The sequence below is a fragment of the Kalmanozyma brasiliensis genome, assembly GCF_000497045.1.
Source record: "Kalmanozyma brasiliensis GHG001 unplaced genomic scaffold PSEUBRA_SCAF6, whole genome shotgun sequence".
In the NCBI taxonomy this organism is placed as follows: Eukaryota; Fungi; Basidiomycota; class Ustilaginomycetes; order Ustilaginales; genus Kalmanozyma; species Kalmanozyma brasiliensis.
In genome coordinates, this window is record NW_015961989.1 from 21,862 (window position 1) to 32,522 (window position 10,661).

Here is a 10,661-nt window from a genome sequence, read left to right on the forward strand (position 1 = left end):
GTCCCGTGATGCCATCTAATGCAGCGGATCTAGAGCGTGATACTCCCACCGTGATTGAGCGCGACAAACGTCTTCCCTTTCTCCCCGATCGCATCCTCCCCCCTCGCAAACCGCACGCCCATCTGTTCACACGCCCACTTCAACTGTCCCAACGTCTTCAACACTTCCTCTGGCCCACTGATGAACGTACCCCAATGAATGGCCATGCACGTCGCCTGACCCGACGTCATTTCGTCAAACACACGCACGGCGTCCCACGGCGGCATGTGGTTCGCCGCTGTCAAACCCGGTGTGAGGCGTGGGAAGGGGGAGATGCTGTCCGGGAGAGGGATGTAGCTTCGGAGGAAGGAGATGGTGGCGCCCACCGAGATGGGGAGCATGAGGAAGGACGGGTGGCCGAGACGAGTGATGATTTCGGAGAAGGCGGGACAGGGCGGGTAGGGAGAGGAAAGCTCGTCGTCGGGTGAGAGGTGCGCACCGCCTCGGTAGGTGGGGTGCGAGCGGAGCGGTTGGTTGGGGAAGAGCGAGTCGCCGGTTTCGGAGGCGGGCGTGGTGGGGACCGAGGCCGGGGCGAGTGGTGGTGCGGGTGGGAAGGAGGGGCCGTGGAATTGACAGCCCGTGTCGCCGCCGAAGTAGAGTTTGGTGGGTGTACCGTCAGCGTTGGAGTGGGGATGCTCGAGGTACCAGGACGACCAGAGGGCGCAGTTGGTGTCGACGCCGTAGCGACCCGACCCGTGCTGGGCTGGAGTGCAGACGACGCGCAGCGCTTCGCCCTCGTCAGCATCGGCACCAGCTTGTGTGAGATGCACCTCGGCCCACCAGTCTAGCTCCGTCACTCTTTCTGCTGGGATGGACAACGCCGAAGTGGTCGCTGCCGACGGAGTGAAGCTCCAAGACGACGAAAGCGATTCCGTCGATGGCGATGTAGCGGTGCTTGGTGCGGGCTGCTGAGCTTGAGCTTCACCAGCAGCGGACCCAATGAACCAGTCCTTGTTGCCTAGCGGAACGACGAATCGAAGCCGGTCCTTGTTAGCAGCCCAGAGATCACGGACGGTGTCGTAGTCGAGATGGTCGTAGTGATTGTGCGAGATGATGACGAGGTCGATAGGCGGCAGGCTGGAGATTGGGCATGGTGGGGCATATGATCTGATGGGACCAGCGACTTGGGTGGGAGAGCACCTCTGAGAGAAGATGGGGTCGAACAGGACGCGGATCGGTCGGCCCTTGGGAGTAAGCGGCGGTAGCTGAACAAGAACGCCAGCATGACCGAGCCAGGTCGCCTTGAGTTTGGCATCGGAATCGAAGTCGAACGAAGGCTCTTCGATGGTGAGAAGCTGCTTGGAGGCCATCTTGATCTTTTGTTGTCGGGTATACGATGTGGGCACGGTCTGTTGGGAGAACCAGCTCGTGGATCGGCCATCTTGGGTTACATCGTGCGACTGTGGATCAGGTGAAGCACCTTCGAGGTCTGGCGTGCCCGGTCGACTGTCCTTGTAGGGGTCGGTCGAGTCGTCGCCGTCCTTTGACGCTGAGTCGAAGTCCGCGTCCTGCATAGCATAGTCTATCGCTGTGTCCTGATCCTCGCCCCATTCGAGTCCCTGCCACACCTCGGCCACCGTGGGCTTATGCCAGCTGGGCCATGGATTGCGGAAGCCAGTGCGGACGACTTTGGTCGGATCTACGAGGGCTATCGAGTTGGGCAAGCAGGCAATGTTTTGCGAGTTGTCGTCATCTTGAAGCTGTGTACTTTGACTCGACTCTCCGGATTGCTGCTGCGATAATGTGCTTGGCTGCGGGTTCCAATGGGGCAAGTAGGAGGAGAGGGTGGTGCCTGGTGCTGGTGCTAGGACATGGTGGCTTGGTGGAAGACCGTCTGCTGTGGAATTGTGCTTGAACTGCACAGCTAATGGCTGAGCTTGTGAAGCGCCACCCATCTGTGATATCTATCGGAAGTGTTCCGCGGTTGACGTAATGGTGAAGAGGGAACATCATACATCCATCAGCGTGGGAACATCGCTTTTCACGAGATCCGGAGCAGCCGAGTGGGAGTGGAAGCTGCAGGCCTGCATGAACGCACGCGCCTGACCCACAAGCGAAGAGACCCCTTTTTCGGTCCTGAATTCTCAACCTCGATTTCCGTGTCTGTTTTGTGTCATGACACTTTTACAGATCCGAGCTGTCAACCTCCTCGCTCTGCGATTACCACCATCGACTACTATCACAAGTCCTTTGCGATAGCGCGGCACAGATGAGCGCATCTCAGCGTGGCTCCATCGACGGAGGCGTCATTGCAAATCCGCACGACGCACCACCAGAACACCGCATCCCTTTGGACCATCTTCGATCGCTCTACTATCGACCCGCAGCAGGATCCGGCATCCTTGTGCCGTCATCCGAGGTTTCTTCCGCCTACTCATCACCGCAGCAGCCGCAGCTGACAGCTCCGCAAGACTACCGCACTTCCAGTCCAGCTCTTCGATCCGGTTGGTCGTCGCACAGCCGCGCAGACAGCATCCCTTCCCGAAACGCAAGACCGAACAGCTCGTCCTTCTGGTCGCACAACGTGCCCAATGCTCATCCCGGAACACACGCTAGCATCCTCGCTCAAGCACAACGACAAGCACAAGACAGGCGGTCTCCCTCGCCAGCCCTGTCCCTCTCCGAGCATGGTCATCGTCAGCTGAGCTACATCCATGCGGCCCCTGGATCGTCAGCATCGTCCTTCGGTCTCGACCTGGACCGTGCAGATCTCAACCGAGGTCTCCAGCCTCCTGTCTCGACCTCATCACGGCGGTCCTCCATGTACGGCTACCTGCCAACACGTCTCCTCCCGGTCGCAGAGAAGAAGCGAATCCTAGTCACAGGAGGCGCCGGGTTCGTCGGTTCTCACCTCGTCGATCGCCTCATGCTCATGGGCCACGAAGTGCTCGTCATCGACAACTTCTTCACGGGTCAAAAGAGCAACCTATCCCAATGGCATGGTCATCCAAATTTCGAGCTCATCCGACACGACGTTGTTCAGCCATTGGTTGTGGAAGTGGACCAGATCTACCACCTGGCATGTCCCGCCAGCCCCATCTCGTACCAGGCCAACCAGGTCAAGACCATCAAGACAAACTTTATGGGCTCGATCAACATGCTTGGGCTGGCGAAGCGGACCAAGGCGCGCTTCTTGCTGGCCAGTACCTCGGAAGTGTACGGCGATCCGGATGTGCACCCGCAGCCAGAGACGTACAACGGGAATGTCAACCCCGTGGGACCGAGAGCGTGCTACGATGAGGGCAAGAGGGTTGCGGAGACGCTCACGTATGGATACTACTATCAGGATGGGGTGGATGTGAGAGTGGCAAGGATCTTTAACACGTATGGACCGAGGATGCACCCACACGATGGGCGGGTGGTGAGCAATCTCATTCTGCAAGCGCTGAGGGGGGAGCCGCTGACGGTGTTTGGCGACGGGTCGCAGACGCGAAGCTTCATGTTCATTCACGACTTGATTGATGGGTTGATATCGCTGATGAATGCGGAGCCGCCGGTGGACGTGGGGTCTTTGCAGACGCCGCTACCACGGCCACCGCAGGCGCAGAACACACAAGCGGCGTCGGCAGCCGACATCCTCACCGACGCACCCGATTCGATCATTCCCTCCGAGGCGACTGCCACCACCCCTGCTGTTCCCACCGCTCTCAGCACCTCTTCAAACGCTGCTGCGAGCGATGGGTACTTTCACCCCGACGCACACCGCTTCGACGTCCACACACCCGTCAACCTGGGCAACCCGGGCGAGTTCACCATCATGGAACTCGTCCAGCTCGTCCAGAAGTGCGTCGCCAAGGTCAAAGCCCAGGATGCTCGTCCTACATCCGCCTCCTCGTCGTCGAACCACAGCGACACTATCGATGCCTCTGCCTCGCCACCCAGGGCAGAGTCGGAAATCCGCTTCTTCGCCATGCCCAAGGACGATCCCAAGCAGCGCAGACCGGATATCACCCGCGCCACGAGCTTGCTCGATTGGTACCCACGCTGGAAACTAGAGGACGGACTGGAGGAGATGACGCGGTGGTATTGGGAGCGCATCAAGGAGGGTTCTGTCTGAAGTCGACTCTCAACACAAGCATGAGTACTGGACACGGTTCAGGCATCTGCTGCCACTCTTTCAGACCAGATCGAGCGTTGTGCTTTTGAAATATGTGTTTGAGTGAAGTTAGTAGCCGGTGGGGCCCTGAATATCGTACCTCTTGCCCCTGACCGCCCACAGTCCCCAGTTCGCCTTGACCGCAACTCTCGGATCAAAGTCCGCGACAGCCCACTGTTGACTCGCAAAGACGTTCTCACCAGGGGTGATCAGCCAGTCGAATTCGCCCCTCACACCATCGACACTCTCGAAGGCGAGCACGTCGCGCTCGACATCGGCGGGCGAGAAGCCGGTGGCGATGAGCGCACATCGGGTGGAGAGGATCTGGCCGATAGCGCGGGCCCATTCGCGTTGCGCCTGCACAACGGGCGCGGCGGTGAGGGCGGTGAAGGTGTGTCCGTCGGGCGAGGCGAGCACCGGCGCGGGCTCTTCTGATGGAATGTCGCCGCCTTCCGGTGAAGAGGTCGCGTCGACTGTGTAGGCTGCACGTGGTGGAGCGGTGGCGTTGTCGGCTGCGCTTTGTGCGGTTGACTCGATGGAGGCTCCGGTAGCATTGTATGTGCTCTTAGCCCGAGCAAAGTGCGCTTCGTGATCGCGATCTTCTTGCCTCGCTTTGTCCGCTTCCTCGACAGCAATCTGCGAAGGGAAGCCGAAGCCGGGACTGAAGGCGAAGAAGACATCCGTGTATGCATCGAATGGTTCGAGCTGCGCATGAATGTCTTCGTACTTGCTCTGGATGGTCGTCACCGTCAGACCCTCGGAGACGACGACCGTCCGAGAAGGAACGCCGTAGTTGGACTTCCTGACCCTGCCCTTGTGCATCGAGATGCTTCCGGACCCAGGTCCCGCTCGCTCCTGCATCTGCACCTGCTTCTCGCTCGGAATATGCGCCTCGGGTCCGATGAGGAACAGATGGAACGGCACGCCGGGGAACATGTAGGTCAACTGATCCCACACGGCTGGTGGGAGTGTCGACTCGGCTCTCGCGCCCACGACAAAGATGCGCATCTTGTCGAGCGACGGCTTGTCGCCTGCCTTGGGATGCAGCGTTTGTCGGAGTGCGATCATGCTCCTCAACCCCTCGTGAGTCAACCTCCTGGACTTTTTGGTGTACGGGCTGTTTTCGTGGATCACGGCGCCCATTGTCGTTGGGAACGTCAAGAGCTTGCTGACGTGCCGTCTGCTTCGATCCGATTCTATCGAGTTGAAGTTGCGCGTGTAGAAGAATACGTCCCAGTTGGACATGTTGATGGTCTCCTCGAACCCCTGGGGGCCGGGCAGCTTGAATTCGGACATCTCGCGGCCGGAGCGCAGGTCGTGCTCGTCCTCGTTGGACTCGCGAAGACGGGCGACGTACTTGCCGTGCTCGGTGTCTTCCGACCACTCCTTCTCGCTGTAGTGCGTAGGCCAGCCGCAATCGGGACATTCAAAGTTGACGAGTCGACGCACTTTGTACTTGGACATGCTGACGGGACAGGGGGCGAGGGAACGGATGCGCTCGCCGCGCGCCCGGATCGAGGGGATGGGCGACTTTGAGAAGGGGTGGAAGAGGTCGTCCTGGGCTATCAGCGGCTTCTTGGCCGCGCACGGTGGGAGAGAGAACGGGTCATTGCGCTTGTCCTTTTTGCCTCCGAAGAGCGAGAAGCCGAAGAGGGTGCGGTGCTGCCCGAGGTGTGATGTTGCGGTTGATGCGACGTGATTCGAGTTGAAGAACGATGCTGACAGGAGTCGCTGCGGAGCGGCCGATCGGACCAGTCCGCTGGCGTGGGAAAGGTGCCGGGACGTCGCTGCCATCGTGGCACAAGTATGCGACTGCCAAGATCGAAAGCAAGACCGATTCGACTGATGTAGAGCTTTAAGTAGGATGCCAAGATGCGATGCGCTTGGCCGAGCTTGAGAAGATGATCCTTTCCTAGAAAAAGTCGAAGTGGAGATTCTGGCGTCTTTTTGCGCTTTCCGCTGCCCTTCCTCGGATCACCTCAGCGAAAGGAAAAGCCGGATCGCCCTTCTCAGCGCTTTTGCAACCCGATCCGCCAAGACATCGGCCCAGCACCGCTCCATTTCCAGGTGAACGGACCAGCGAGCCTGGTTTGCCGAGACCAGCACGACCCCAGACCCTGCTTCGAGACACATCCACTCGTATCTCGTTTCCACCACTCCAAGGCGCAGCTAGCCAACAGCGACGATCACGCGCACGCTCGCCATGGACCATGCCGTGGTGCAAAAGTGGCTGCGCAGCGTGCTCGGACCTTACACCGATCGCGACCGCGTGTTCGCCGACATCGATCGAACTCTGATTGCTGTCTCGTCCTTGTCACCCAAGACAGAGGTGTTCACCTTCAACGATGGTCGCACCCAGCTGCTGCTCAACTTGGACGGCACAATCCCCGTCAACTTTCGCGGCAACACGTACAACATTCCCGTAGCATACTGGATCCCGAGGGACTACCCGCGTGAACCACCCATGGCTTTCGTAGCGCCCACACCAGACATGGCCATCCGCAAGGGTCCCAACGTCGACCCGAGTGGAGAGATTGGCGGAGAATATCTCAGAAGATGGCGCAACAAGCCGGAAGCCTGCAACCTGCTTGATCTGGTTCACGACTGCCAGCAGATGTTTGGTCGCGAACCTCCAGTTTATGCCAAACCAAAACCGACACCTGTGTACGCGACAGCTGCTTCCACTTCAGCTGCTGCACAGCAGAGACAGCCATCTCAACCTTCGACACCCCAGAGGCAGGCCAGTGTGTCTCACAGCTATGCGCAACAGCGACCAGGCCCCCCGCCTCCAGTCCCAGCCTCTCCACAATCACTGCAATCGGCTGGTGGTGCAATCTTTCACGGTCGCAATGGTCACGATCCACGCCAAAAACCGCCTCCACCAGCGCCAGCGACGCCGACTAACTCGCAGGGTGGCTTTCCACAGGGACATGGCCAGACGACACCGCATCGACCTCCAAAGCCATCGTCCTCATTGGGTCCAGATGGCGGTTATTCGGCCAATCCGCACCCTCGGGACTCGATGTCCTACTCGGATCAGTACGGCTCACCCGCACCTGCACCGCTGCCTGGCACCCAAATGCAATCGCCGCAACAGACGGGCGCACCTCGCTTCGCACCCAATGAGGAGGCTTACAGACGCTCTTCAGGGGCAGGTCTCCCTCCCGCCGGTTACGGTCGGCCTCCTCAACAGTACGTAGGACCACATCAACAGCAATATGCTTCTCAATCGCCTGCTGGGGGACCACAATCTCCAGCACAAACGGCGCCGTGGCAGTCGAATGCATACGATCCGAATGGCGTACCGGCACAGCGTCGGGACTCACAGCAGTTCGCGCCTCATCACCAGCATCACAATCAGCATCAGCGCGCTCAGACATACCCTTATCCAGCATCCGACTCGCATCGCGCGACACATTCACCGTACAACGGTAGTCCAGCTCCGCCTCGACAGAACGGACAGCCGCCATATCAGCCTCAGCATGGCCCATCATCCACCCAGTCACCACTTGCACCTGGACCGCACCCCTACCAGCATGCCATCAATTCTGCTGCTGGCGCAAACGGCCACTCGAACTCGCCAACCCCAGCGATCGTGCCCAAACCAAAAGGCTTCAACCTGCTCGACGAGGAAGACGATTCTAGCGTTCATCCTCACACGTCCTCCGCTGGGCCTGCACCTGGCAACCCGTCCGTCGCTCCGCCACCCCGCCCAATCAACCCGGAGCTGCTGGCGCTGCACGATCGACTCTATCACAAGATCGATTCGCGCCTTACCACCCTCTCCTCCACACTGTCGGCCTCCAACGCGCGCCTAGACGTGCTCTCCGCCGACCTGGACCGGGGTCTTCCCGCCATCGAGGACGAGCTTTCGCGACTGAAAGCCGTGCGCGACGTGTGCGCTACCACCGGCGACCGACTCCAGACCTCCGTCACCGAACTCACCGACCAAGTCCGATCACTGCAGTCGCGCGAAGATCCGGACCCAGACACCATGGTCCTCGCCACCAGCATCGTCGGCAACCAACTGGTGGATCTCGTCGCGGAAGACAACGCCATCGAGGATACGCTCTATCATCTCGGCAGGGCGTTGAACGCGGAGCGCATCGATCTGGAAAAGTTCTTGAAGCAGACGAGGGTGTTGGCGAGAGAGCAGTTTATGAAGCGGGCACTGGCGATGAAGATTGGTGAAGGGATGGGGTGGGCTTGAGCTAGACGATGCAATGAAGCCAATTGAAACAGTGATACTGCTTCGTTTGAATGTGTGTCTCGTGCCCAACGTCGAGGCGGCAGTTGTTGTGAGTGCGATACGATGCTGTAGAAAGGAGCTCTAAACGCGACCCCCTCCCCCACGCGGGTGGTTCCTGCAGCTGGTGTTGTTGTGGAGGGTTTTTCCGCCAAAAACTCAGATGTCACTTTGACCGCATCCCCGCTTCTCTCCATGATCTCTACCATCATCCTCCCCTTTCTCATTCGCTATCTGCGACAGAGCACGCGACAATGAGTGCGCTCAAACGCAAGCGCGATCCCTCCGGCACCGCATCGCCGGTCATCCACCCGGACGGCCAGAGCAGCACCATGCGCGCGTCGCTCGAAACATCCCTCTCCGAGCTGCGCGCTACGACGGCTCGATTGGAATCGCTCCTTTCCACCCTGCCTTCCACATCCCAACCTCGAGTTGCGCTAGGGGAGGTTCTCGCCCCCGCTCAACCCCTCGTACCCTCCCCGCGCGCATCAGCTGAAACAGCAGGATCGACGAAATCTTGCGCGTCATGCAGCCAGCTTCAATCGCAGCTCGACACGCTGCGTGCCCAAGCGAAGGATCACGAGCGCGAAAGGGAGGCTTGGCGAGCTTTCAAGAGCTGGTGGCTTGCGTCGCTTGAGAGACGCGAACGGAGGCGCTCCCAGAAACGCGCGCGACCTTCATCGAGCTCCACTGGCGAATTGCGGGCCAAGGAGGGTGCCCCTGGATCGAAGCGCACACGAGGGCAGGACGGGAAGAGGAACGAGGAAGAGCGAGGGGGCGAGGGGGAAGGGGAGAGGCTGAGAACGGTGCTAGGTACTTTGGATACAGAGACGCGGCGAGTGTGGTGTGAAGCAGGGATCATAGATTCCATCGAAGGGGCGTCCAGGGAGCTGGAAGAGAGCGAGGTGGCGTTGCCCCTGCATGCCATGCCGAGTGTCGCTGCTGTAGGAAAGACGGGAGGAACGTCAAATGAGGACGTGGACGGCACAAGGTCGAATATCATGGCTGGTGAGGCACGAGAAGGGGAGGCTAGGAGGGATGCCAGTGTCGTCGATGCTACGGCGTCCGCAGATGCCATTCGAGCCAGTCGCATCGACGCTGCCAATCGCTCCAACGGCACGGCCAGTCCTCGAAAGGGCCATATCGCCACCCTTCCCTCAACCAGCACTACTGCTCGCACACCCATCACACGCCCGAATGGCACCTGCTCCTCCCACAGCGCTTCCTCGAGCACCGCCAGTCGCCCAACTCCCACAACTACTCGCACACCGAGCACCAACAGTCGCACACGTCCAAACGCACCTCCCCTCGCAGCGCACATCGACGACCATCCCATCCGTAACCCGCACCATCGTCGCACCCTCCTCTCGTCCGACTGTCCCGACTGCAGTCTCTTCTATAGCCATCTCAATGCTGCCACTTCCACGGGGCAGGGGGATGCCGAGAGAGCAGCGTGCAGTCGGCATCGATCGACGTTTGCCCGTGCAGAGACGCCAGAGGGGTATTGGAACATTGGTTTCCCTGATACGCAGGAGGCGGAGCGGGTGAATGAGGTTGCGAGGAGGGGGAGGGGCGGCGGAGGGGGCTCGGGGACAGCGGGAGGGAGAGATGGGTGAGTTCGGGACCAGCGAGGGGAAGAGGGCGTCAGAAGGGGGACTGGAGCCTCGTCTCAACTGCCACCTAGGAGGCGGAGCGGGTCAACGCTGTTGCTAGGCGCGAAGCGGGCGGATGGCGCAACACGAGAGCGATGCCGAGAAGCAAATGGATGATGGGTCTGTGGGAAATCGTGACGGGGAGATGTCAGGCGAGGAGCAGGCTGGCCAGGAAGGCAGCAAATCAGGAGTTTGATGTCCTTTGGAGCCGGGCGGAGGTGCTTCCTTCTCCAGCAGACGCTTTTGACATCATGACGGTCGAGGCTCCAATGCGAAACCTTTGCTTCGACAGACCGGAAAACAAGCTCCATTGCCGCGCAGATCATCGATCCTCGGATGTGTGCGAGCGTGCTCGTCTTCAGACGAAGCAGGGCCAAGTGTGTGCCTTTGCACTGTGGTTCGTCTGGTCTGCCCGGGATCGTAGCGTGACGGCTGGCGCGCCGGCCAGACACCTCGTGAGCACAGAAACAGTCGTCACTCGCGCTTTGCCACCGTTGCAGGTGATCCCCGTTCCCGCGATTGACACACTTCGCCATCCGCTCATCAACACGCGATTTGCCCCATGCGACTCATCGACGCAGTCTAGGCCCATCCACTGATCAAACCAGTCTTGAACGGTGATGAGCAC

The 10,661-nt window shown here is 59.9% G+C and overlaps 5 protein-coding genes across 5 annotated transcripts; 3 read left to right on the top strand and 2 right to left on the bottom strand.

The window, feature by feature from the left end:
• Window positions 1-29: 29 nt before the first annotated feature.
• PSEUBRA_005382 (Beta-lactamase-like protein) lies at window positions 30-1,934 on the bottom strand (the record flags this gene model as incomplete). Its single annotated transcript, XM_016438835.2, has 1 exon — window positions 30-1,934. One exon carries the CDS (start codon window positions 1,932-1,934, stop codon window positions 30-32), a length of 1,905 nt encoding a protein of 634 aa, XP_016290112.2.
• Window positions 1,935-2,248: 314 nt separating this feature from the next.
• PSEUBRA_005383 (NAD-dependent epimerase/dehydratase) lies at window positions 2,249-4,096 on the top strand (the record flags this gene model as incomplete). Its single annotated transcript, XM_016438839.1, has 1 exon — window positions 2,249-4,096. The coding sequence occupies one exon, from the start codon at window positions 2,249-2,251 to the stop codon at window positions 4,094-4,096; it is 1,848 nt and encodes a 615-aa protein (XP_016290113.1).
• Window positions 4,097-4,204: 108 nt separating this feature from the next.
• Window positions 4,205-5,929, bottom strand: PSEUBRA_005384 (uncharacterized protein; the record flags this gene model as incomplete). Its single annotated transcript, XM_016438830.1, has 1 exon — window positions 4,205-5,929. One exon carries the CDS (start codon window positions 5,927-5,929, stop codon window positions 4,205-4,207), a length of 1,725 nt encoding a protein of 574 aa, XP_016290114.1.
• Window positions 5,930-6,338: 409 nt separating this feature from the next.
• On the top strand, window positions 6,339-8,345 carry PSEUBRA_005385 (Ubiquitin E2 variant, N-terminal; the record flags this gene model as incomplete). Its single annotated transcript, XM_059465543.1, has 1 exon — window positions 6,339-8,345. The coding sequence occupies one exon, from the start codon at window positions 6,339-6,341 to the stop codon at window positions 8,343-8,345; it is 2,007 nt and encodes a 668-aa protein (XP_059320368.1).
• Window positions 8,346-8,635: 290 nt separating this feature from the next.
• On the top strand, window positions 8,636-9,997 carry PSEUBRA_005386 (DNA repair protein Sae2/CtIP; the record flags this gene model as incomplete). The annotated part of the gene is made up of 1 exon (XM_059465546.1): window positions 8,636-9,997. One exon carries the CDS (start codon window positions 8,636-8,638, stop codon window positions 9,995-9,997), a length of 1,362 nt encoding a protein of 453 aa, XP_059321641.1.
• Window positions 9,998-10,661: the final 664 nt, after the last annotated feature.